Below are 27,375 nucleotides of genomic sequence, written 5' to 3' on the forward strand. Positions count from 1 at the left end.
AACAAACTTGATTTGGTAAACAATACAAACAAAACTAAACAATTAAAAAACATTTCAACACCTTTAGCAAATAGGTGCTTACTCAGATTATCAAGCATACATACGACATTCCAAATTTTTTCACCCAACTTCGATATACCCACACACTAATTTTTTTCATCCAAGTTTTTCTCCATTCCCTATTTAAAAAAGCTTCTCGTTTAATATTCGACTTACCTGACGGCTTCCTTGTAATTCCCCAAGCAGTAATGAGCATAACCCAGGAAGTGGCAGGCCTTGGCCTCGGCGGTCACATCACCAAGCTCCTGCGATAGCATAAGGTGCTGCTCGTAGTAAGGCACCGCTTGGGCGAACTCCCCGCGCGAGGATAGACAGTTGCCCAGGTTGAGGAGAGCGCACGCCTCCCCGGCAGCGTCTTTCAGTTCACGAGCAATACCTGGTGTAATAAAAAAGGAATGTATTTTAATGTAGATGCACAGTATCTAAGCAATTAATATTATGAATGTGATAGTGTCTGTATGTCTTTAATTGCACAACCTATTACCTATTGTGATAAAGTTTTTAGGAAGCTATATTATCCCGGGATTCAATGTCCAGAAATGTCATATATGCAAAAAATTTAGTAAACAACCTCGGTTCGGTAAAGAAATAAATAGGTAATACAGTAAAGGGGTATGGGGGATTTTGTATGGACCCCGTCCCCACCCTTCAACAGTCATGGGATGCGTCTCGATTTGTTCACTGGGACCCAGAAAAGTCTTAAGTACTTGTGTCAGTTTCAAAATCAATTGGGTTTATTTTAAAAATAAACTTTTCTCCAAAAAAAGGTGTTTATTTTTGAACAAAAAATAACTTTTTTCTACAAACAAAAAGCATATATCAGGGTTCCGTAGTCCACAAGGGACCCTTATAGTTTCGGTCTGTAAAAAAATAAAAATTTTATATACCGAATTGCAGCTTTGTAGGCCCTATGGCCTACAAAGCTGCAATTCGGCATGTAAGCATTTTATCTTAGTGATGCCGACAAAATGGTATATAAAATTTTTATTTTTTTATGGTACCTCCACATACACATCAAGCGGGGTGATTTTTTTTCCATCACATCCATCACATCGTATGGGGTGTCGTTGGGTGCATTTAAAAAAAATATTATTCAGAGTATTCAAAGACCATTTTCCGATTTAGGGATCCACTCGTGAAATATGAAGTTTTAAAGTGGAAAAAATCGTTAGAGTCCAGGGTCCCCCCTTCCACTGGCTCAAATTGTTTTAGCTCAGGTTTCAGGTTCAGGTTTAGCTGTTTAGCTCAGTTTGCTTCTGGAAATGTGGAAAAATTCGCGGGAGTAGGAGATATTATGCTGACGTTAAAGGAAAACTATCACAGGTAAAAAAACTTCATAAACTGTAAGTAATTGAGTATAGTCGATCAACTAAAAAAATGTAAGTTTTCGAAGAAGTATAAAGAAACTTTTCGTTCAAATTCTTTTAAACGTAACTGAGATGGTATTGTTAGTAGTGTGAAACACAAAAATTATCAAAAACTCGAAATACTTTATCAGAGATAAAAATTAACAAGTTTAATTAAGTTTAATTAAGTAACAGCAAAACATGATATACTTAGAAAGTAGTTTGGGTCCTAACTCGTATACATAAACAGTATTTTTAGGCAACTATTCCAAGCTTTTGTGTTATGAGTTATGACTTATGACCATTGATAAGTTTAGAAATTAATATTATTATATGCAAACTTATTATCTCATTCAAGTCCTCTTGACGTCTCGGCAAGACCATGTTTCCAAATTCAAAACTTACCTAAATGAGCCCTATAATGGAACAGCGCCATATCATGAGCGCCTAGCGCCTGGTATGCCACCGCCAAGTTGCCGTGTGTGGACGCCTCCGAACTCCTGTCGTGGACCTCCTTGGAGATGGTGAGCTCCTGCTTGTGGTACTTGATGGCCTGCTCGTAGAACCCAGCGGCGGAGTACGCGTTACCGATGTTGCCGTACGCGCGACCCATGCCCGCTTTGTCCTGGAAATTTTGAGGATATAGTGTGATGTTCAAGGGAAGGTCAATGATGTAATCTTGTGAAATATGTGATTACTTGTGGGCTGTGGCAGATATAATATTATTATACTATTGCTTTTAATAAATAACGTCCATGGACGATGGAAGGCCACGTTCCTTTGAAGGCCAACTATTAAAAAGTCATAGTTATCGTCATGGTAAGACATATTACTTCTGCTACCAATTTTAATTTCCGCACACTGCAAAACTTAAGTTTTTAGTTACATACCCTATATCTAACTCACATTTTATTACAGTGAATTGTTAAATAAGGATATATGTATGGTACTAATAAAAGAAAATCTACTTATGCTTCGATTTAAGTTATAATATTGGTAATGTTCCTAGGAAGGCCAGTAGTTCCTTATAAGGCCCAACCAAAGATGTTTTGATGGTTGGCCTTGCTAGGGTACATGGACTTTACAAGGAACATCTCAAAATCATTAACATATAAACAGTTATTTTTTAGTTATAAATGCGTACCGTAATAATTTAAAAAATGATTATTTTTTATTTTTATATAACGTAAAGACGTTATAAGTAAAGACTTATTATGATTATTGAACTTATACACATTGAAGATTTTGGCTTTGGACGTAAAGTTAAAATATTAAATTAAAAAAAAATTGATTGCATTATAAAACGTGTTGGCAATTAAGTTTATATAAGGTGTCAATGTGATACTCGTTACTAGTATTTTTAAAGAATTTCCATTAATATATTCTGAGTTATATGATGCTGTGTGAGTTATATCATGCAATGTTCGTTAAGTTTTTCGTATTTTCCCGTTAGAGTGGCCTTACATGGTCCAGGGTCCTTATATCATATTATTATTTTAGTTGACTGGAAAACTAAGTCTTATACACTAAATAATCTTCAATCTTCATTCGTAGGTTTACCTACCTATTTTATTCAGTTTTTCTCAAAACCGAATAAAAGCACGCCCGGTGGCCAGTGTAGAGTATATTTATAATCCTTTTATTTTGATATTTTTAATATTTATTGCGTAAATATTATAATAAGGCATCGATATTTAAATCTAGATCATTCAGGATTCCTAGAAGATGTAATAAAATACCTGAAAAAGTTTCTCCAAAAGGATTTAAATACATTATACTTAAGCAAACTCGTTTAAAACGACTACTCCGGTATAAAGTCGATAACTCATCCTGATTTGAATTTCAATGTTGTTTTTATTCCAATGATTGATCATGTCGGCTCTTAATTACCGCCGAAAATGTAACATGTCTATTAAGTTTTTATCATTTTATGCATATCGCTGACTAATATGGTGGAACAAAAAGACTAGTGGGTGACAACCGATACAAAGATTAATGGATACATTTTAGACCATTTTAGACTGATTAATATGTAATCATTTACCTAATACGCAGATACTATTAAAATCTATACAAAAATATTGGGCTAAATCTCATCAGGTTTTTCAACCATGCATTGTGGCGACTGGCGCCTTGCACGAAATTCCTAACAATATCGACTGAGTGATATGTAGACATGAGAGTGTTCGTGTACGCATAGCAAAGGAGGATGATTCTCTAACCCATATTATGTCTACGCAATTAATACTTACTCATTTACTGACAGGCTGTTGTTGATTTCGTGGAATAGTGATAAAAATAATGAAATCCTACATTTTAATAACATTTTCTATACTTAATCTAGACTCTAGTGATAGATTATAGAAATTAATGTTATTAAAATTTAGGATTTTATTATCTAGATTCCAGAGCTTAGTTCGTACCTGCAGTTGTCTCGCTATAGACAGATGTGCCTGGTGTAGCTTGAGAGCGGCATCATGTTCTCCTAACAGCTGGTACACTATGCCCAGGTTAGAGCACGCTCTGCCTTCACCGACCTGGTACAGACACAACATAGATTAAATAACAATAAATAATCGGCCAAGTGCGAGTTGGACTCGCGCACGAAGGGTTCCATACCGTTATAAATCGAAAATGGGAAAAAAAATGTGTTTTTTATATGGGAGCCCCCCTTAAATACTTATTTAATTTTAATTTTATTATTAATTATTAAAATACAATTATAATTAAGGATTTCCTGAGTATTTCAAGTGCCTTTAGCCATTATTGATTACGAGCGAAAAGGGCAAAAAAAAAACACGTTTGTTGTATGGGAGCCCGCCCCCCTTAAATATTAATTTTATTTTATTTTTAGTATTTGTTGTTATAGCGGCAACAAAAATACACAATCTGTGAAATTTTCAGAAGTCTAGCTATAGCGGTTCTTGAGATACAGCTTGGAGACAGACGGACAGACATCGAAATTACTGAAATAGGGTTTTTACCCTTTGGGTACGGAACCCTAAAAACGTGATTGCTGAAAAAATAGCGTGTGAAATCAGTTAGTTTTGGTGTTGATGTTGTTCACCCAAGGTTGGCGTATATGATAGACCAATACAGGCGAATACGAATCTGTAGGAACAAATTGCACATGCTATAAACAGCTTCGCCATCACAGTTATTTATCAAGGATGGCTTGGAGATATTTTACAAAGCAGTATCGTAAAAGGTTATTTCTTAGTAAATGATGGGGTAAAATATTTAGGGGCTGTTTCACCACTTAGTGATATAAGTGCCGGATAGGCTATAGAGAATATGGTGAATCTGTCAAATAAGTTGTGGATAGCCTATCCGGCACTTTATCAGGTGTGGTGAAACAGGCCCTAAGCTAAGGGATACAAAATTACCGAACAGAAATTGCTATTATAATGCACTTACGGCTCTTAATGATTATATGCACTCCATTTCAACTGAATGAACACTTCTAAAGATGTTTGGAGTTTATGACAGAATATTCATTAAATTAATGTTAAGCAATGATTAAATATATATGATTGCGATTGGCGACCGTAAGAATTAGGGATATAATAATTCTTTTAGTTTAACCTTATCTCTGGCAGCTAGGGCGACGTCCAGTTGTCGCTCGTGCCATTTTTTCGCCTGGACATAGTCGCCCGCACACCTGTAAAGTAACATCGTTATAATATTTGCATATTTGAATTAATTTCTACAATGTAAGATGAGTTAAACAAAATGTTTGGCTATTTCTTTGCTAATTTTATTAAATATTAAAACAATTCAATCGTTTTAATACGAAATAAAAAAAAACTAGAGATGTAGATATTATGATAATTTCATTTTATATGCTAAATGTAATATTATGTATTTTTAATGAATGAATGTCTAATCATTGTTCATAAAACTCATACAAAATCCGATAAAGAATTTAAATATCTTATACATTTATTATTAGTAGGGGAGGGGGGGGAGGGGGGGGGGGGGGGGCTAGTGCTAACAGATTTCAAATATTGTCATTTATCTTCTGAATTTTAAAACTTTATGTTTTTATTTTTATACCCAAGTAACGGAAATTTATATGACTTGCATATACTAAGCTAAAAATTCATCTAAATTGCTTGGATTCGAAGGGAGACGCATCTTTTTAAAAAAAGTCAGCGGTTACGGGGGCAAATATTAACAGTGATGGGGTAAGTATTAACACTAGTAAACTTGTTAGAATTTCATTAAACCATGGATGTAAAAAACAAAACAATATTAAAATGGTAATTTATTTATTTTTTGACATACAAATGTTAAAGAATAATAAAAGTTTCTCTCAAATAACATAAATTTATTTTTCTGTTATCCACCCTGAGCTATTTTCAGCCCCAATGGATTCTGGTGAACCGCTTGCAACAAAAAGGTAATTTAATCAGATCCTTGGAGATATAAACATCGGTTGTATGGTGTTGCCGATAGTGTTTACCGCTGCCGATGTCACCAGAGTGGTCGACGTACCTCGTTCGGCAGATGTGGCAGCTCCAACTTGCTTATGACCTTTTTGTACAGCCTTCTAATACCAAATATTAAACCAAATATTAACATTTAACGTGTTTATACTTACCCCGTTCCTTTTGTTAAAACTAGCCCCCGAGGACCTTTTTGCATATAACAACTTATTAAAAAAAAACTATATGTATATTTAATAAAATAACACGGAACTGTAATAATCAACTTTATAACTAGTCATTATATAAAAATCTGCAATCACAAAACCAAATAATTAAAGCATGAATCAAAAAATTCGAGACGTAAAAAAGTCCGTTTACCTACCTGTATTTTTGCACCGACACGATAACTTCAAAACGCGTCGGCCGGCGGACAACTCACTTGTCGCAAATCGTTCGCTGACGTCGCCAGAACTTATAACATTGAACGTCTTACCGAATCGTCATTTAATTTAGTAGTTATAGACTTGTTAAAACTTACCCCTGTTAAATCTAGCCCCCCTCTCCCCTAAGTAATCAAATAAATGAACGGATGAGAACATCGTTATTTTTTTTAAATACAATTAGCAAGCTCCTCAAATTTTTTACTCGAAATCGTTAATTCATACCTTCTCTGAATTTATTACTCAGGTAAATGATTTTTAATTGGCTTGCGCAAATCCGGTACTTTGATTTTTGGTCCAAAGCTGTATAAAGATTAAAGAGTTACTTTATTTTATTAAAAATTATTTCTGTACATTCTGTCTGTCTATCACTTTACATGTAATCAGCTGAACTGATTTTGATATTTTTTGTGGAGATATTTGAGTCCCGGGAAAGAACAAACACATCATACTTTTTTCCGAAATGTACATGAGCCCCACGTAATTGCAACACAAAGGCAACACATACAAAGTTAGGAGCAAAGCCACTCGTCCACACTTCTTAGGGTCAGACATATTGCTACATGACGCTTACCTGGCGGCGTGCCCCAATCCCGCATGAGCCCTAGCCTCAATAGCTCGGTCGCCCAGGCTCTGTGCTATCCGCAGCACGTTCTCGTGGTACGCTATAGCCTGAGCGAAGTTCCGCCGGTAGTGGTACGATGACCCTAGATTTGAGTACGCCCTAGCTTCTTCTACCTGTAACAAAATATTTTAAATGTATTATCCGTCGGCCAAGTCGATAATAAATAATTGATATTGACATGAACATCGGCTTTGTTAAATGACTACTACAGTACTAGTACGGGAGCCCTAGAACATTTTTTTTTATTACTATCAGTATCAGTAGCTTCAGAACCATCAAGTCAAAGTATGAAATCCTTTCTATTTCTGTTAGCTACCACTTTCAAGATTTTTCGCAGATAAAAATATTGTTCGTCTTATCAAAATGAAGCTACTCACAAAAAATTAGCTTGATAGCAATAAAAAAAAGTAGATTACTTTTACCTCATTTATAATTCTCGTGAGTGGTTTGAAACATGTACACAAAAATGTAGAGCCAAAATCCAATTGTTTCACATGCAGTTTTCATCTTACTACTGTTTTGCTTTTACAAATGAGTTTTTACTGAAAATTCGGAACAGTAGTATATCTAAGATACAAGTTGTAGATAAGTCGACATACCTATCAACAACCGAGCTTATATAAAAGTTTCACGATAGCTACAATGTGTATTTAAGGCAGTATACGAGTTGGAAATTTTTAAAGTAAGCATCATAGTTGGTACTTATAAGTTACCTGATCGCCCAATCTTCTAGCCAGCCGTAGGTGTTGCGTATGACAGTCCACAGCCGAATCGAACTCCCCCATCGCCAGATACACAGCTCCAACATTGCCTATCTCCCTCGCCTCTTGTAGTCTGTCTCCCATCTGCTTCACGAGCTGCACGCACTGCTTGTGACTGGCCAGCGCGTTAGGGTAATCTCCGATGGCCGTGTACACGTGCCCTAATGACGTCAGAGCGGCCGCTGCGGCTTGGGTGTCCTGTTAAAAAATAGACTCCTATTAGAATTTTCAAAAAACCTATGAGCATGTCGACTTCTTAAAACTCACGATAAGTTATAATAAAGTGTTTAGGTTACTCTAGACTTTTATCATAAAGACACATAGTGGTATTTGGAATGTATCATCGTGAGTATAAAATATTTTTTTTTATCGCGCCAACCACGAACTTAAAATGGCGGTGTTTATAATAATAGTCAAAGCTACAAGAGATTTATCATGCCAAGAACCTATAATACTAATCAATGCAATATCCAAAAAAGAAATTCAATGAACTACAGGAATAATCTATCTATCTATAAAATATAAAACTCAAAGGTGACTGACTGATTGACATAGTGATCTATCAGCGCACAACCCAAACCACTGGACGGATCGGGCTGAAATTTGGCATGGTAGCTGTTATGACGTAGGCATCCGCTAAGAAAGGATTTTGATAAATTCCAACCCCAAGGGGTTCAAATAGGGGATGAAAGTTTGTATATAATAATACTTCTTAACGCGAGCGAAGCCGCGGGCATAAGCTCGTAATCTATAAAACTATGAAATTGCCGTCTTTGACTATGATTTGATTGACACTAAACATTTCTCACTTCGTCTCAGGCCTATTGTATTATTGAGACCAATTAGTTCTCTTCTGACTTATTCTCCGGAATAGAGCAAAACATGGCACATTAACTATCATGGGAAAAATTTGAATAATTGTCTCGTTATCGACGATTATAACGACTCGGAGACATCACATCTCTAATTAAGCACTGACGCTCCTCATTTGCATAATATTGTTAATCCGCTTTTAAATTTATGCAACTCTCCGCATACTAGATGAGCTGCTAATGGCTTATTTTATCAAATAATTAAAATTAATATTCATGCAGAGAACGTCAATCAAGCCTAGTGGTCAATACTCTTTCGAATTATGATCCAAATAATTGAGATAGTAAAAACTTAAGTGACTGGTGCCAAAGAACTTAAGAACTATTTTTGGAACTTCTTAAAGAAAGTAATTATTAAAGTTTAAAAATATACTTTCGCAAATTGCATTTGATTAAAAATACGGCTATTACTAAGACATTAAAATAAGAGCGTATCATTATTTTAATAACAACAGAAGCATTAGAAGTAATGACACTTTCAAATCTTAATGCTATATTTTATTACAGAAAGCCAAACACGGCAATTTGATTTCAATGATTTGCGGCAACCCACATAGAGCTGTGTTATTAATATCGACGTAATATAATATTTTTATGATGTAATGGAAAGTTATTATAGGTTTTATTCAGACTTTCTACATAAGATTTTGCTCTACATAATTTTACTTAGTTAAAAGTTATAAAAGGTTGAACATCTACGATTGCAGTAGCGTGTTTAACCTTTTGTGGACCTCTTGCTACTACTAGCTCTATGGTAGCTCTTTTAATCTGCGGCCTTCTATGATAGAGGCTTTATCACATCACAAACTCACCTTACACTTCATAGCCAGGACCAACTGATATCGGTGTGCCGTAAGCGCATCCTTGTAAGACCCCTGGCTGAAGTATGCCGCGCCCAGGTTACCATGGGCTCGGCACTCCCCAGCCGTGTCTCCCAAGGATTTGGCCACCGCGAGGTCTTGCTGCATATAGTTGATGGCCGCGTCGAGTTGACTGAGCGCCCAGTGGGCAGAGGACAATGCGCTGAATACGGAACCCCTGCGGACAATAATATTATCTGTTGTATCTCATCCTTGCGGTTATTAATAATCACATATTGTGCATTGTATGTGTGCGTTTCATATTGTTACTGTCAGGAGTACATTTTGATTAAATCTTAACGTTTAATAAACTAACATTGCAATTTTTGATGTCCACAAAATAAAAGAGACATTGCTCAGAAATATGTCCATGACGTTTCGTATGAATTAAAACTTTGTATACGACAAGTAATATGAATTTTAATTAAAATACAAACATCGCAACGTTATGTTTTTGACAGAGGTGATAACTCATGTGATAAGTTGATGAAAACCAGACAAGTTACGATTATATCTGAATTGCAAAGATAAGAAATAAGAAATAATTAAGAGTAGAGATTTAGAAACTTTTGAAATGTAACAGTATTCCATTAAACTGTTATTTATCAAACGTCGAGATACCAACAATCACCGCAACAAAAATAGGTTAATGCTGATGAAAAGAAGGCGATAGTTCCAGCTATCCAGCATCTATCAGCGTTACAACAATTTATCGTATTTGTCAAACGGATGCTCATAATAAATGGCTCGTTTCTGTATGGATATTTAATGATCTAGCCGAGAAGATGAATAGTTTAGCTACTGCAAGTGGGTAAGTGAAAGCTATCTCCTTGTCGAGAGGAAATATTATATGTTTTGAGTGTGTGTGTTGTAGACTTTGTATGATACAGGAAATGTGAGAAACGCAGAGTTGTTTTATAGTTGAAACAGTTAAAGTCAGACCTTGTAGGCCGTGGGCCGTATTGAGGCGCAAAGAACAAAATGTGTTTTGAACTAGCGGATATTAATGCATAGAATTGATTATGATAATACTAAATTAATAATGCATAGACACTTTAGTTTGATAGATAATGACTGTATATTTCGGAATTTTATAAAGCATAAAAAAAACAATACTGGAGGATGAAGATATAAAGTTTGAATAGGTAAAGAACGTCCTCCTTTCCCGGAAGTACGTTAAAATTTTATTTGCAATAAGTAATAACAAGTTAAAATCGAAACTTTCTTAACTTCCTTTAAGTACGACTTTCTAAGTAGGTGTAACTAACTCTTAAACAATTTATATTATTGATCAACTAGCTGTTGCCCGTGACTTCGTCCGCGTGGACTTTAGTTTATAGCGCGCGGTGTCAACAAAATTTGTGTCAAATTTAAAAACTTTTTAAAACCCTGGTAAGTGGTACCCCTCTTAGGGCCGCGCTACACCGGAATGGCAGCGCTGAAAGTGCTCGCCTCGCCACTGCCATTCCGGTGTAGCGCGGCCCTTAATTAATCAAAATACCCAAAAACAGCTGTGCAGTGTGCACATAATCTATACTAATATTATAAATGCGAAAGTATCTCTGTCTGTCTGTCTGTCTGTCAGTCTCGCTTTCACGCCAAACGCCAAAACTACCGAACCGATTGTAATGAAATTTTGTATACAGATAGTCTAAAGCCTGAGAAAGGACATAGGCTACTTTTTACTGGAAAAAAGTGTTGTCAGGGGGTGAAAATGCGTAAATTTGTTCAAATTAAGTCAGTTCCAAAAATTCATAATAGATGGCGCCGTGCGTCTTCTACATCGCGCTGACGCTTGCTCAAAAGTCTTTCTTGGTATCATCTTACATTTAAGTTTCGATTTTTTGCGATTGTTATATCTATTTTACGGTATTAAATACCTCAGTACTTTATCTGTGCAGGGACGTAACCTTAAACCTATCAATGATAAATAGTTTATGGGTAAAGTTGTGTAATTGGGGGGCTAAATAAGCTTTAAAATTTGGCATAAAATATAAAGTTTAATTTAAAAAATTCAATACTTATTGTGTGCACACTGCACAGCTGTATTGATTTAAGGGGTACCAGGGTTTTTTTATAAAAGCTTTTGACATCAATTTTGTTGATATCGCGCTTTATAAACTGAAGTCCACGCGGACGAAGTCGCGGGCAACCGCTAGCAACTAATAAGTATGATTAGTTCTATGTTACAATGAAGTAAAAAATAAAACGCCATCTGTTGAATCGTATTAGAACTAAAATGTTCATTGCATCGATATATTTCTGGATTTTTTATAATATTATACATAAAATATATTTAAGATTTTTGAAATTTTATTTTAATGCACATCCAAGACCCAGGAACATTGAAAACTTTTTGTTCCGCCTGCGGGACTCGAACCCAGGACCCCCGGGATGAGCGCTGGCCACGCGCAATGCGAATTCATTTTCATCGATATTTTCATGGAAATAAAATATTTTCCCACATCAAAATGTAGCCTATGTCCTTTCTCAGACTCTAGAATAACTGTGTACAAAATTTCATTGCAATCGGTTCAGTAGTTTTGGCGTGAAAGCGAGACAGACAGACAGACAGACAGACAGAGATACTTTCGCATTTATAATATTAGTATGGATTCAATCAGTCCGTTTTATTCGCTTCTCAGTAATTTAAGGGTAATATTGTAATACACTTCCAATCCAACGACATTAAGACCTTCAACGACATTGGGACGTTATTATTGGATGTTAAAATGTATACAATTAGTATAATGTCGGTCCGGGACGGGAACATGTATAGTGCATTAAACCGTCATGCGAGGTAGGACGCGTCCTTTTGTTTTTATACAAATGTAACATTGTAACAAAGATAACTTCTTATGGGAATAAACACATTCGTTTTTAACGAAGAACGATCTTTGAGTCTTTGACCCACAAAGAAAAAATTAATTGTCTAGCTATTGTGGTTCTTGAGATACTGCGCGGTGACAAATGGACAGGCAGACAGACAGAATTAGATCCTGTTTTTACACTTTAGGTATGAAGTCCTTAAAATTATTTAACTGTGGCCTCACAACCGCAGAGGCCGATTCTCGTTATTAAAACTTGTCAATCTGTCAACGGATCCAAGATTGATAAGTCATGATTACGAATCTGGCTTCGGGTACCTAAACACCTCAAAAAGCTTCCGGGCATTAAATGAAGCAGAATTTTGACATCATTAAATATGAAACGTAATATTTCGTAACGTTACGAGAGAGTTTTGAATAGGTCCGCGTCGATACGACGATCCATCACGGCGATAAGATCGCGGCGAGGTGTGTGTTTCGACGCCCGCTTCCCCGCCGTAATGTATGGTGGGGCTGTCATTACAGTATTTACAATTTTTAATTTGTTGAATACCAAATTAGATCTTTCTTTGATGAAGGACACTTTTGATGGTAGAATCTTTTTTGAAGTAAAACAACGGGTAGCAGTGGTGCAGGCAGAAGTGAAAAAGAAGTAGCAAGATTCGATCAAGTCACGTGTCCTGACGCGAGTTTATTATTTTTACCTATCCCAAAAAATTTTTTTTCAATTCATAAAACCTTCATGGTGACTGGTAAGTCTGCTTAATATTATGGAACATAAATATTCAGTATTTAAATAGTATTTTAGTATTTTTACATCATTATCAAAGCGCGGCAAAACGTTATAAGTTATAACTTATATCGTCATATTACATGTGAGGTACATAAAATTTCACATTTAATTGACCTATGAACTTAATACATAACATGTTACAAAATATTACATAAGAGCCTTAACTCTTAAAGCTAGCCTAACATTTTACAGCGTGAATATTAGAAACCCAGACTAAATATCTTCAGATCAGCCTATTCTCATAAGTTAAAAATATATCTCTACAATCCACGTGCAATCCACATAATATAACTAACAAACTACGAATATTAACAGTATGGAAGAAATTGCGTCGAAGAGCGGCTCAACGAAATGCACACTAAGTAGTGGTTGTCATACTCAGCCCCCGTAGACAAGTGGCAAAACGCTAACGCTAACGCTAGCACTACAAAATGTATGGACTTGACATTAGTATTCGCTAGCGAAGCGATGACTTATGTCAAATCGCATACATTTTGTAGCGCTAGCGTAAGCGTTAGCGTTAGCGATTTGCCACTTGTCTACAGGCCCTGGTCGGTATACAATTTTCATTGCCCTAAGTCTTAACTAAGTGTTACAGTAACTGATGCCTTATCATAATTCGTATACTTTTGAGCGTTCAACGCTCAAAACGCTCAGATGTATGGCTACCGTTCTATAATATATTATATTCCGATGCTAACAAAATGTAATAACTCAGTTTAGTTAGTAAAAATATAAATAGACGAACACAATATAACCTCCTCTTTTTCGGAAGTCGGAAAGTTCCTATCATTCACCTCCATAAACTCTACCAACGCTCTATCATTGTTTTTTGAGCTCGACTTATCTTTATGGCCATGGTTGACAATGAAATGCTCTTTATTCTTACATACAGTTTTTTCATTTAATTATCACGAGTATTTTTTAAATATTATGTTCACGATGGGCCATGGGACTTGCTTTGACACAGGCATACAAGGAATAACAAGACCAGTTACTGCCTACTGGAATTCGTGCAAAACAAAACATTCAGAAATAGGTTTATCCGTTCAAGAAATAATCATGATTGAGTTCCGGAAAAATTATCTGTGTTGCAATTGTAAAGGTAGAGTTATAAATTATACTATATTATATTTTGTAGGAGCTGTTGCATCTTTCTATATCAAAATTATTGTTTTCGAATATAATATGTATAACACTAATACTCTATGGGTTTCTTTGTGTGAGAGAAAAGACTAAAGGGAAAGAACATAATTTGAATACAAAATCCTGAACCTATAAATCAAAAATTCCTTGTTGCCACCATAAATAAGTGTTGTCAATATGAAAAATAATATTGCAGATAATGAGTGGGGCCGGCCGTCATTAGTCTTGTGCATGATATTTTGATAGTTTAAGTGGTGCGAGGTGCTAAATGCAGAAGATTTATCTTACGAGATAACCTCAGCCCTCGTGTAATTTGTACTTATTTCGCGGGATATTCAATCATCTTGGGATACCTCACAGGATATTTAATCTCGTGTGTGTTCCTACTTTTTTTAAGGTTCATTAGCCTGGCAAAATTATTTTCATACCTTCTACTAAAATGTACAATTACATGCATCTAAGGGCAAAAATCTGTTTCCTCAGTGAATATAATCTTGAAAAATCCCTAGTAACTAAGCCGTATTAATTTTAAGGACTTGTTAATAATTGACATGTCATTTGTAATGAGAGTGTGACTGCGGAATTAAGTCTCATACAATGTTGCTGTGGGTATTGAGTCATGTTGCATTTTCGTTTAAGTTTTTGGATGCTTAAAATTTTTCATATCTCTCAAGATTTTTTCTTGCTGTCATGTTGGGAAGCTCTGCATAATAATTTCTGTAAGGAACTTATTATTATTATGTAAACAAATTGAATGCTTATATGCTTTATGAATACAGGTTTTTTGATTCTGTGTGGCGTTAGCAAAAGTTTATAATCATTTATACTTTTTTATAACTTTTTATCGCTATCACTCGTTTTATTCTTGCAGTTTTTACCATCATTACTCGTATAGATATTCGCAACTAATAATTATAATATAAATAAGGAATAACTGTCTACACTGATAACGCTAACTAGAAAACTCCCGTCGATCGATTACGTACCTTAACTTGAGGGAGCAGGATCCAATTCTCAGCGCAGCCTCCAGAACGGACACCGCGGCTTGGTACTGGCCGGCCGCTAGCAACTCTTGACCAACCACCTGTCAAAAAAGATAAAGACTAAAATAAATATTGTACGCACAAAACCACTTCCGTGGCCTGATGGGCTTTAGAACAGGGGCTTAGGGTCTTTATCCAACGCTTAAAAAAAACTCACTATTCAGAAAAGCGCATTTTGTCTGTACACGTTTTTAACCGCCTTTCAAAATAAGGACGTAATGCTACGAATAATAAAAACGTAATGTCTGTGATTATTATTTTTCATTTTTTCATACCGTTGCCTGCTCAATCGCTTTTAAGTTTTAACTGTTTCTATACAGATATATAGGTATATAGTTAGTGTTTTGATTGAATGTTCCATAATGCATCTGTAATTTTTAAGCCAAAAATATTTGAAGAATTTCCGTTTATCACATAAAAGTTACATAAGCTATAAAAATTCAAGAGTTAGACGCTCCTACAACAGAACATAACCTTTAAGTTATTCCAAGCAGTAAAAATTACAACTTCCAAAGTTATGATAATTTTTAATTGCCATTTAATAGTTGCTATCGTGTAATGCGGACGCTAATTTCAAGATTTTTGCCTATCACAGGCAATAAATTTTATATGATAGCAGGCTCGATAGTAAATGACACAAATTCTATAATTAACCTTTTAACAATTTGCCGCCGTTGCATCGTATCCCGACAAACTTATCGTCCTTATTCCTATGATAATAGGGCTTAAATTGTACACTTATGTCTGGGGTATAAATTGTCCCATGTACACAATTTATTAGCTATTAACAACCGAGTGCATAAGATGTTTGTCATGTATTAATAGCCATATAAATGTACCAAGGATAACTCTTAATCTACCAATGATAAGAGCCTTGGCAATGTAATGATATATTTTATCGAATCGTAGTTATTTCAAAATTCAAAGTCTTTAGTCAAGTTTGCAATAGACTACAGCGAAGTTAGAAACGAAGAAAGTATAAATAGAATGAACTACTAAATCTCTCCCATAGATATAAAACTGACTCCGAAAAAGGTGATTCTCAAAAGTTATAATAATAATAAACATAGAGAATATTAAATATATTGGATCAAGGATCATACTGAACTGTGTAGATTTGTGTACAAAAATTTATATAAGATATGCTTTACTGTCCATATATATTGGGAACCAAGTTATAAGTTGTTATAATTTTAGTAAAGTAAACATAGCGCAATAAAAATATAAAGGGTTTTCCAATGTCCCTAATTAAGTTTGTGGGCGCATCCTTTTACTTAACATCGAACTGTTACTGTTATTTTATTCATTAGACATAACATTTTTATCATGGTGAAGTACACGAACGAACAACGTCTGCAAATCTTAAAAATTTACTACAGAAATTCGGAGTCGGTGGCCGCTCCTTTAAGAGCATTAACTCCGATTTTTGATCGTAATTCTTGCCCTAGCAAACAGATAGATTGGCCATGATTATGGATTATTTTGGCCAGAATTAGAAGATATGGACTTGGACAGCATGAGGTTTCAATAGGACGACACCACAAGCCCCACATCACACGTTACAATCGGTTTATTGAATAGCAAGTTTGATGTGCGTGTTATCTCAAAAAATGGATCAGTCGAATAACGATGCGATTGCGAATGCGATTTAACGCCTCTATTTTTTTTTTCTAAGGGTCTGCGTCAAGTCGTTGGATAAGCCGACGACGTTGGAAGAGCTCAGAGGCAAAATTAAACACGAAATAGCCGAAATTGAGTTCAAAGAATCATCGCGGCAAACGTGCCTGCGGTGACCATAATATGAGTACCTACTTGTACTATTATCTATTCTGTGATATGAGCGAAGTCGAGTTACATTAAAAATATTTTCATTGTACTTCAATTCGATACTAAAAATTTTGAAAAACCCCTTACATATTCTTAAGTTATACAAATTCATGCCCTACTCGGAGAAGAGGCTTGCACAACATACTTCTGAATCCTCTGAGAATCGGTCTCTGAGTCATCTTTAACATTATTAAATGAGTATTTGAGTATCATGAATACCAACAAAAAGCGATACGAATTTTTAATAGCCGCAATCTGGATTTCTCATTTGGAATACATTTTCAGTCGTAACATATCGAACACCCACCGCGTATCACTTGAATATTGAAATATTGGTATGAAATCGTTCGTTTATCGCCAAATTTATCTTGATTAATCGCACAATAAAGAGTTTTAACGCGGAGCCGATTTTAATTTTGATTTACGCTCTGCCCTGTATTGCTAATTAAATGAGAACAGTCATGTATTTCCTGTGTACTACACTCAATTTTATTGCTATTGGAATGGTGATTTAGCAAATGCAAGGAAATCGTAAGAATAATCCGATTCTGTGAAAATTCATTTTTTCAGAGTACCTTGTTTAAAAATATAGAGTTAAAATGCAACTATATTGTAGATTATTTATTTATTTATTTTTATTTTTTATGAAAGAAGGGGGCAAACGAGCAAACGGGTCACCTGATGGAAAGCAACATCCGTCGCCCATGGACACTCGCAGCATCAGAAGAGCTGCAGGTGCATTGCCGGCCTTTTAAGAGAGAATAGGGTAATAGGGAGGGTAGGGATGGGAAGGGAAGGGAATAGGGGAGGATAGGGAAGGGAATTGGGCCTCCGGTAAACTCACTCACTCGGCGAAACACAGCGCAAGCGCTGTTTCACGCCGGTTTTCTGTGAGAACGTGGTATTTCTCCGGTCGAGCCGTCCCATTCGTGCCGAAGCATGGCTCTCCCACGTATAAATTCTGTCTTCATACTGAGACGTCTCTGTCTGATAAATACATAATAGTTTTGGGGTCCCCATAGGTACAACTGAAACAATTTTTTTCATCTAACCTATGCGTGTGGGGTATTTTTTTATAATTAGTAACTTCTCGGTAATACAATCATATAATATGCAGACCGACAAAAACCCGCTAACCGCGTCGCCACAGTATCTAATCTTTGTAATAAACGCACATACCAATTTACGGCAATCTTATTTCGTCGCAAATTATATGCACAATTATTATTTTTAACAAAAAATTTAAACCGACTTCCAAGGTAAAAACAATAATAATATGAACTAAAAAGTATTAAACAACTCTTACTCTATAATAGTGCCTTTTTCAGAATTCGTCTAAATCTCAACTACTTCTGTACATACTACAGTCTTCATTATTTGAAGTCGGTACCAGCAAGTTTTATCGTGAGTTCAGTCAATGTCAGAATATCTGAAGGTTTTGGGACTGGTACCGACTTCAAAGTAATGAAGACTGTAGTACGTACAGAAGTAGTTGAGATTTAGACGAATTCCGAAAAAGGCACTATTATAGAGTAAGAGTTATTTAATACTTTTGAGTTCATATTATTATTATTGTTTTTACCTTGGAAATCGGTTTAAATTTTTTGTTAAAAATAATAATTTCACTCTTTTTAGTTATCCACAAGATAAGGCTTTATGCGTAAATAACCACTACGAATGTTAACTATTCACATTATGTTACTGTAAGCGAAATTGTGGTAAATGCTTGCAGTTATCTAAGCGATGCTGCAATTTAAAAACTTTTATCTTTAAAGGTTCAGGAGTTCTGTTCAGTGCCTTTGGACCAAGAGACACCTTCGTATGAACTTTCTTTTATTTGTAACATAATTAAGTTACTAGAAACAACATTTTAACTACTATGAGTCTTTTGATAAATTTCAAGGATTTCCCTCGATTGCTCATAGATCCCATCATCAGCTCACCACCTTCGTAATTATTATATAAAATCAAGATTATATTCTATACAACAACATAAGAATTTTGAAAATCGGTCCACAAACAGCGAAATAATCATCAAAAACATCTGCTTCGACGCAAAATATCACGAAAAGCATCAATAATTGGGTCATAATGTGATGACCCATGGCATAATTATGATTGTGATGATGATGATCAATTAAATTGATGTGTTGGCTTATGCTTTCAGTTGTTTAAACAACGCCGAAATCCCCGAACCTGTATCTATAAGGATTCAAAAGTTCTGTTCGGTACCTTCGGATCCAGGGTATAACCTGGTGCGAAATCTTATTTTTTGGTAGCATTTACCTCGAATGCTTCAGAAAAAATTAAAATCACTATATGTTTCCATACAAATTTCAAGGAGTCCCCTCGATTCCTCCAGGATCCCAACATCAGATCACCACTTTTGACAACATGGTACCAAATTCGAGCTAAACCCTATACAACACAAAAAAATTTGAAAATCGGATCACAAACGGCTGAGTTATCGTTGAACATACAAAAAAAAAAAAAAAGATACATACAGCCGAACGTATAACCTCCTCCTTTTTGGAAGTCGGTAAAAAGATACAGAAAAACTAATTTGTAGTATTGAGTCACGAGGCTTTACCGTGAGAGGGCCATCGAAAACATTGGAGTGATATCATGGCCTCAGAGAAAAACATTTGTTTGTGATGTTTCTTGGCAGGTGTACAGGATTGAGTTTAAAAAAATATATATCTGCACTTCTCTTGATTAGTCTGTTTTTGATTGGGAATGGAGAGAAGAAAGCAGCAGCGTCAAGTCAGCAGACATATCGCTTGATGTGTCATCATATCGCAAATAAACTGTGCACTTGAAATTCCACTTGCTTTAACGTAACTTTTGGCTTTCATTGACCTCACTTGCCTTTTACCCCTGGCCGCTGTCTGCGTGTTTTCTCTAAGACTTCTCTCTCGACCAATAAAATTGGCGGAGAACACTGTCTCGCCACTCTATTCGGTACGTGTGATTAAACACTAAGACCAATGTGTTTTTTGGTCGTCCTATTCGTTTCAAAACATGTCTCTCCCACGTGAACCACGTCAGCCGGACCTGTTGCATATTTTTTTGACGAGCGCATATCATCCTTTGATCGAGTTTCCGGTGGATTGGGGTCCATTCGGCGGGCATTTCGGCTGCCGATCAACTGTCGCGTTGTATGTAAATGGGCGTATTTATGGCGTCTGATCCCCGGCCCCCATTGTTCGCCGAAACTCACGTCCGAAACGGAATGTATGCAAATCCGCGGCCCTTAAGTCAGCGTTCAACATTTTTGTAAATATAAGGGTATTTATATAGGCACAAATTAAAAATAATATATACCTAGGTTTTAAAATAATAACAAAAATCTTACATCCTGTCCATACATTCTTTATCTGAAAGTCTTAACGGCTGAAAACAATACTATAAGGGATTCTGAAACAGCCGTTGTGACCTAATTCTAACTAGAAGACAATCGTCATGGACAAGACAGTATATAAATTTTCATAGCGACGTTCTTCGCTTGTAAGTACGTTCTGCGGGCTGCAGGCTAAGTTGGGAGACACAGATTTATATAAATGCCTTTATGTAAAAGGCTCGCTGTGTAAATTGAGGATATTATTTAGGTATGGGTTCGGGCTGCGCGGTGACAGTTTAAATATAAATTCGACGGGCGACAGCCGCGCTCGGTCGTCCCATTACTTTATACAGTTGTGCCGAGCCCCGCATACTTACGCTCCATTTTAAACGAAATAACGACTGCCTCCTTTATTTTTAATGCGTTGAAATATTGATGGAAAAGATAAACTTGTCCGAATATATTTTATGCGTAACGGAACTCACTTTTGGTATTATGTCTTCGAGTGAGATTATCTCGTATGTGGCACCCACGCTTACTCCTTTTAGTGCAACGAGTTATTATTTATTTCACAAAGTTCTATCCGTACTATTACAAGTTACATACATGTGTAATAAATAGGAAAGTGTGTTTTAAATCTGTTGCTTCTTTCACTTTAACCGACCCATTTTGGCGCATCAAAACTTCGCTAATATCTTGTTATTAAATAAAACGCGCTACGTTTTTTAAACATGTGTTATATATTATTACTTAATATTGTACCATCGAGGAAATTAATTCCTAGACAGTTGACAGACCAACGTCATTTGGTCGGATCATGTCAATTCCATGTTAATTGTGATCTGTTGGTTGAGTTTGACGTAACCCGACCAAACTACGTAGGTCCCCCATCTGCTTAGGAATCAAGTACTCTGATAGTACCTACCTAACTATAAAGTTCAGACTACGACGTAGCCACAGCACAAATAGTGAAACTTTGTTTTTTGAATGTGGATGTAGCTTTTACGTTTCTCCTCCGTTTCCCGAAAGTTGGTTAAGAAAAAGTTCATTCCTGCACTTACAGATATCAAGACGAACGGCGACTGGTCCAGCTTCATGGCCTCCAGCTGCCGGAAGGTGGGCTCCAGGGTGGTCCGCAGCGGAGACTTGAGCGAAGCCTCCACCAGCGCCGCCAGCAGCTGCCGGGACGACGGCTCCACGCCCAGACCAGAGCTGAACGCCGCCAGGGCTTCGCCGTGACGCCCGAGACATTGCAGCGCGACACCTGGATAGAGAAAAATATTAGCTTTTGGTCACTGAAATTAATTAAATTATAAAGAGGAAAAGTTTGTTTGTTGGCATCGAAAGGCTCAGAAACTACTGGGGCAATTTAAATGAAACTTGGCATAGATAAATAGACCTACGCGGAACTTTTAGTGCCTAATATAGACACACTAATTGCTACTCTTCCTCGTAATATTATTGTTTACGGATTTCGTAATTAACTATATTTTATCAACAGTGCAAGATTGTACAAAAGTGCAGCATTTTCATTTAAATGCGTTAAAATATTTTAACTAACGAAAGAAGCTATGAACTATGAAGTATTATGAAAACTACCACTACGGTCTACGCGCAGTTCAGTGTTCAGTGTGTTCAGTAAGTATTCTTAAATGTTAAAAATGGTGCAAATCTCAGCACAAACAAGCTTTTAATTAATGTTTTCCGTTGAAGTTGATACACATAACACAAACCTAGCAATTACCAATTTCTCCGCACGATACGTTACCTAGGTAATTATTAAGTGTAGATCTCAGACGACAGCGTTCTTTTATATAATTAACATCGCTTTTATCATTTTATGGGTTCGCTAATAGCTGCTGTATGAGGGGAAATAAAATTTACAGTCAGTAACCACTCAGGATTAAGAAAAGTACGTTGTAATAGGCATGGGAGAGTCTATTAAATCGCTTTAAGTAGTGGTTAATGGTTGTAATAATACCAGTAGAATTGCTACAATATATAGGTACTAATTGTTGAATAAAGAATTTTCGGACAATGGACGAATGCAGAGATTTTTGTTATTGACTCAAGGCATAAATAGACCAGGCAGGTCTGTCAACACGTGGTAATAGGCGCAAAATTCTTTGTACTGTAATTATTCTTTATATTGTTTTTCATTACATACCCATACGTGATTAATATATTTACTCGTACTTCAAACTACTAAATATTACTGTAGGTCAGTTTTAACTTTTACGTATAAGCCATCGTTACAGCAAATTAAACATGATGCAACATTATTTAGATGTATTGAATAGCTAATGAAATATGAGAACTGGAGAAAGTGAGGAACAATGTAATGAGCACGCAATACGCGAGGTTAACAAGTGCGTTACATAAACATAGGTTTTCTCTGTCGCGACTCACGACCTACTGCATGTGCATTAGCCTTGATATTAGATTGAGTGTCAAGTTCTCTCGACAATTATAACATGAAGATAGAACAGCTCAAGTGCTTAAGTTGACATATTCAATATTGCTGTAAGATCAAAAGCAGACGCGGAAACTCTGTCAGCAGCCGAGATTTTTATGATTCTATTTGGCGACTATGCTACCGAAATAATATACCTAGTAGTTTAATGATTTTTTTTAAGGTTTACGCGAATATCGTTAAGTAAGTTTTTGTCGCGTCGCACTTTTTATATTCCCGAACGATGCACATAGCGCAGAATATACTTGCCGAAAAGTCGGGAAAAAGTCCTTTGCGACAAAATCCGTAAGTGCCTGAAAACAATAATGTTTTATAGTACCTTGTCTGTAATACGCTTTCGGCCAATTCGGGCACAGCTCTCGCGCCCGCGTAGCATCTTGTAGGGCGGCTGCGAACTGACCCTGTTTCAGTCTCGCTGCTGACCTGTTAAATAAATTGGTTATAAAAATAGTTGAGTAGTTGAATGCGTCATTATAAATGTCATTAACGCCTTTAAAAGATCGTTAAGAAAAGTAAATATTAAGTACAAGATTACACAAGGGTGTGAATTCTTTGCACTGACACCAATTGGCAGTATTTTTTATGTAAATCTAAGCTGTACAATGTAAATCTAAGGCTTTTAGCTTAGCACTGACACCAATTGGCAGTATTTTTTATGTAAATCTAAGCTGTACAATGTAAATCTAAGGCTTTTAGCTTATTTTATATTTTACATAAAATTGTTTGTAGCAGTGAATATTTTAGCCAATACTTTTGCAAGTTTCCGTCCACACGTCGCAGGAAAGACGGTACGGCGTTCAAAAAGTAATAACACTTAAATCCAGTCATCAGGCATAATTGTATGCTTCTTCTCTACATAGAGCTCACTCACCTGTTGCTATACAGTATGTGGTTGGCGGGATCCAACGTCAGCGCGTCTGTGTAGAGCGCGACGGCGGTAGAGAAGTCCCCGGCCTGGCACGCCGCGTTGGAAGCCCGCACCTTCTCTACGAAGAGAGCCCGCGACGCCGCGCCCAAAGACGCTGAGCCTGTTGGCTCTACCTGCAAGAAAATGTTTCAAATTAAATCCTGTGTTGAGGATAATATAATTGTACTATCGATGATATTATTTGGTCAGGTTATATCAATTCAATTTTAGTGGTCCCACACATAACTGCGAATTCGTGCGAATTCGCATCGCAATATCATTTTTGTTATGAGTTTTGTCGCAAATATTTGCGATGCGATGCAAATATGCAGTTTTGTCGTAATCTATCGGCTGGATTTGATGTAATCCAACTAAATCACGTAGATCCGCCATCTGCCTAGTGCCTATGTATCAACTTATATGATGAACCTCTATATGTTACACAAACAAGAATTAACACAATTAAGGTCCAGATTGTTGGGTTCACACTTGTTATTAAAAACTTCTTGTGAATGGGACAAAAGCCATCTATCGAATGGCTCTACTTTATGATCTACTCAAAGTCTTAGACTGCAAGAATCGTTCCATAATCGCATTAAAATCGTATAACAGTTATCAGTTAAAATCCGATTATTCTGTCACTCGGAGTGTTCGATATATTAATCGAGTCGGAACTGATGGGTATTATATCTCAGCTAATTGGTATCGACTTTAGAGCGTTGATTTATTCATATGCCTCTACAGAACTCACGCATGAGAAACTTTTGTTACTTATTTATGAGTTTTAATATAATATAAAATATTATGATGCATATCTATCGTAAAATATTAGTATTGATATAAAGATTGCGAGAAATTATTAAAACTTATTGTTATTTGTAATTAAACTATAACTTCGAAACTGAATAAATTATTTTTAACAGTTACTTCATTGTAAGAACTTACTTAATTATGAATTCATAATAAATAGCAAAAGGAACGTTTTATATTAATTGAAAATATAGAGTCACAATAATAATTGTTAGATATATTTTGTGTAAGTATATAACTTTGGGAGGTTTTTGCTAAAATCTATCAATGAAATAACGTACGCTATAGAGATGGTTTCTGTTTTTATTATTCGTAGGTTTCTGCTTAATCGTGTAGACAATATAAAAATCCCAAAACAAACTGCTGCTACGTTCTATACAGAAATTTTAAAGAAAAAAACGTATCTTAAGCCGCATCTACAGCTTATCGATATGCTAGGCGACCACAATATAATATCGTTTTCGAGAAATCGTCACAAAACACTCATAAATATTTACAAATCTAAATGATGAGTGTGCCGTAACAAAGGCATAAAGGGTTCCACGTCTCGGTCAATAATAAGTGGGCAATAAAAACACAATGTCATCGCTACTGGATTCCGAGCCCCGAACGCGATAACTCTGAATATTATAATAGGGGCTCGTACAACCGATTTTTAACGCAGTCTTAGGAGTTTATCTACTAGCGGTTTTGATTGGCCGACGTCAAAACATAAACCAATCAACAATGCTGTAAATTTAATTATTTTTTTAAATTCAAATTTATAAGTAAGGTTCCGTCACAAAACCTAAGAAACCGGCTAAAATATTAGCAATGCTAAATGTTTTTGGTAGAATTTGAGTTTTAGGACGTTTTTCTCAAACGTTTGAAGCTAATATACTAAATTATTTATACAAAGCCACATGATCCTTTAAAAACGTGACTTCTATCCTTACGTAAATTAGATTATCAGCTGCAACTCGAAACTATGCCCCACGTAACGCATGATCCATCCCAAGATTCATTTCACGGCGGAATCCCAAAGTATTTAAAATTTTGATCCGCGGCGCGGCGTGATCCTCGCTCGCCACCTGCGCTATCTAGCCGACCGCATCGGAACAGACTAGCTTTTTTTCTCACGGACTGCATTCCCTGCCCGTACCATTCAACTTTCGATTGAAGACTCGCGGACGTAATGTATCGCCGCTCTCCGTCGATACGCGCGCACAAAACGCCAAAAAAGTACGTAATGTAATACGCTCCACTCGAGGGTATTAAACACGGTTGCGTTTTTAATAAAAGCCCTGCACGCCCTTTAGCCTTTTGTTTTTGTGAGCCCTCTCATACGTGACGGGATTTGAATGGTTTTTTGTATGGGTTAAATGCACTTCGTGCGCTCCGAGTGTGTGTTGATATTTACCTTTTAAAGTCTCAACAAAGGCCGGGTGTAGCTGTCCATATTGATGTGTTTCTGCTATCGAACAATTACTGATTGTGACGTTTCTCGATATTTACACGCAGCTAGAATATTTTATGCGCGAGGAAGTACGTGGAGCTAACTCGGACTGAAGACTTCCTTAAACGGATTGCTCGTAGAATACATTAATTGCTCCATCAATATATTTTACAAAGAAAATTTTATACCATAACGTATAATAAAGTTGCTTAAAGCTTATAATACCGTCTGATATATTTTGCTATCATATAACTTATAAGTATCTTATAATATTAAAAGTATACATTAAATATTATGTTTTCACAAGTAATAAGAGATTGCTAAAGCTTAACCTCTGACAGCTTTTGCTAAAACGTATCATGCATACAGCATATTATTTATTTTGCAACGTTGTATCATGTATGGTTCCTCGCTTATTAAATACTAAATTGGTAATCCTGGCTTGATTGAACTTTGGAGTTATCGGCGATCTATAATTGTTAACATAAAGCTGGAAACACATCAGATATTTTTAACCATAACCATTTAAATTACGGGGCTTGGCAGTTGGCAGCAAGCCAACGTACAAAAAAAGTATACTCGGTAAAATAATAATAAAACAATATACTGCTGTAAAATAGTCTTAAACTAAGCATTAGTATACATTTGTAAAACATAAATACACAATTTTACCAGGATTCTAAATTCGCACGTTTCTCCCTCAAACTAAGATGGACTCGTTACTCGAATAAAGGGAACAAAGAAGACATAGATACAGGTAATAAAAAACCTTCCTCTAAGTGGGGGATGCTGGAACGAAATCCTTTGTTTGATCTCAAAAAAGGTAAGAAAAAAAAAACAAACGCCGCAACAGGTATAAACAAAAACCCTTCGTCGTCGGTCACCTTTGTCTATTTTTTGTCTGAGGCCCTCGGATAATTACGATTTCTATCAACTATAAAACAATTAACGTGCGTAAGTACCGAGACAAATCACGCAATAATTGGGACACGGAATTATGGATTTTGATGGTTGCGAGGAAAAGTGTAGGACGTATGGGAATTTTTTGTAAACACATTTTAATAGCGGCGTGGGACTCTCTCAAGATAGTTGATACGAGAACGCAGCGCTAATGGCACGGTGCGGACACGGTTGCCCAATGTGGGATTACATCGCAGCCTAGATTTAGAGATACGATAGTCAGATATTTGCAAATACGTATGGTAGGTAGATAATTTTAGTATGCACATTTGGTAATATTATAACAGCTTATACCTTGTTGCGAAATTATTTGATTGTATCCTATCGTAAAGCTGATAAATTATGTACTGCAGTGTGTATTCTTTAATACTGTACTTACTCATTAGTCATTACTGTCTAGAAGACAAAACGTTTCCAAT

At 36.1% G+C, this 27,375-nt stretch overlaps 1 protein-coding gene across 1 annotated transcript in view; it reads right to left on the reverse strand.

The window, feature by feature from the left end:
* The window catches only part of LOC121727932 (tetratricopeptide repeat protein 28), a 72,617-nt gene that overhangs the window by 19,494 nt on the left and 25,748 nt on the right, over positions 1-27,375 (reverse strand). The window contains exons 3-13 of the mRNA XM_042115996.1: positions 23,716-23,885; positions 23,164-23,267; positions 21,433-21,635; positions 15,148-15,245; positions 9,347-9,572; positions 7,615-7,860; positions 6,851-7,014; positions 4,992-5,067; positions 3,830-3,943; positions 1,812-2,031; positions 217-436 (exon numbers count right to left, since the gene is read on the reverse strand). Of these exons, the coding sequence (XP_041971930.1) occupies positions 217-436; positions 1,812-2,031; positions 3,830-3,943; positions 4,992-5,067; positions 6,851-7,014; positions 7,615-7,860; positions 9,347-9,572; positions 15,148-15,245; positions 21,433-21,635; positions 23,164-23,267; positions 23,716-23,885 (1,841 nt within the window). The remainder of the gene's footprint in view (positions 1-216; positions 437-1,811; positions 2,032-3,829; positions 3,944-4,991; positions 5,068-6,850; positions 7,015-7,614; positions 7,861-9,346; positions 9,573-15,147; positions 15,246-21,432; positions 21,636-23,163; positions 23,268-23,715; positions 23,886-27,375) is intronic.

Source organism: Aricia agestis, chromosome 6 (assembly GCF_905147365.1).
Source record: "Aricia agestis chromosome 6, ilAriAges1.1, whole genome shotgun sequence".
Taxonomy (NCBI): Eukaryota; Metazoa; Arthropoda; class Insecta; order Lepidoptera; family Lycaenidae; genus Aricia; species Aricia agestis.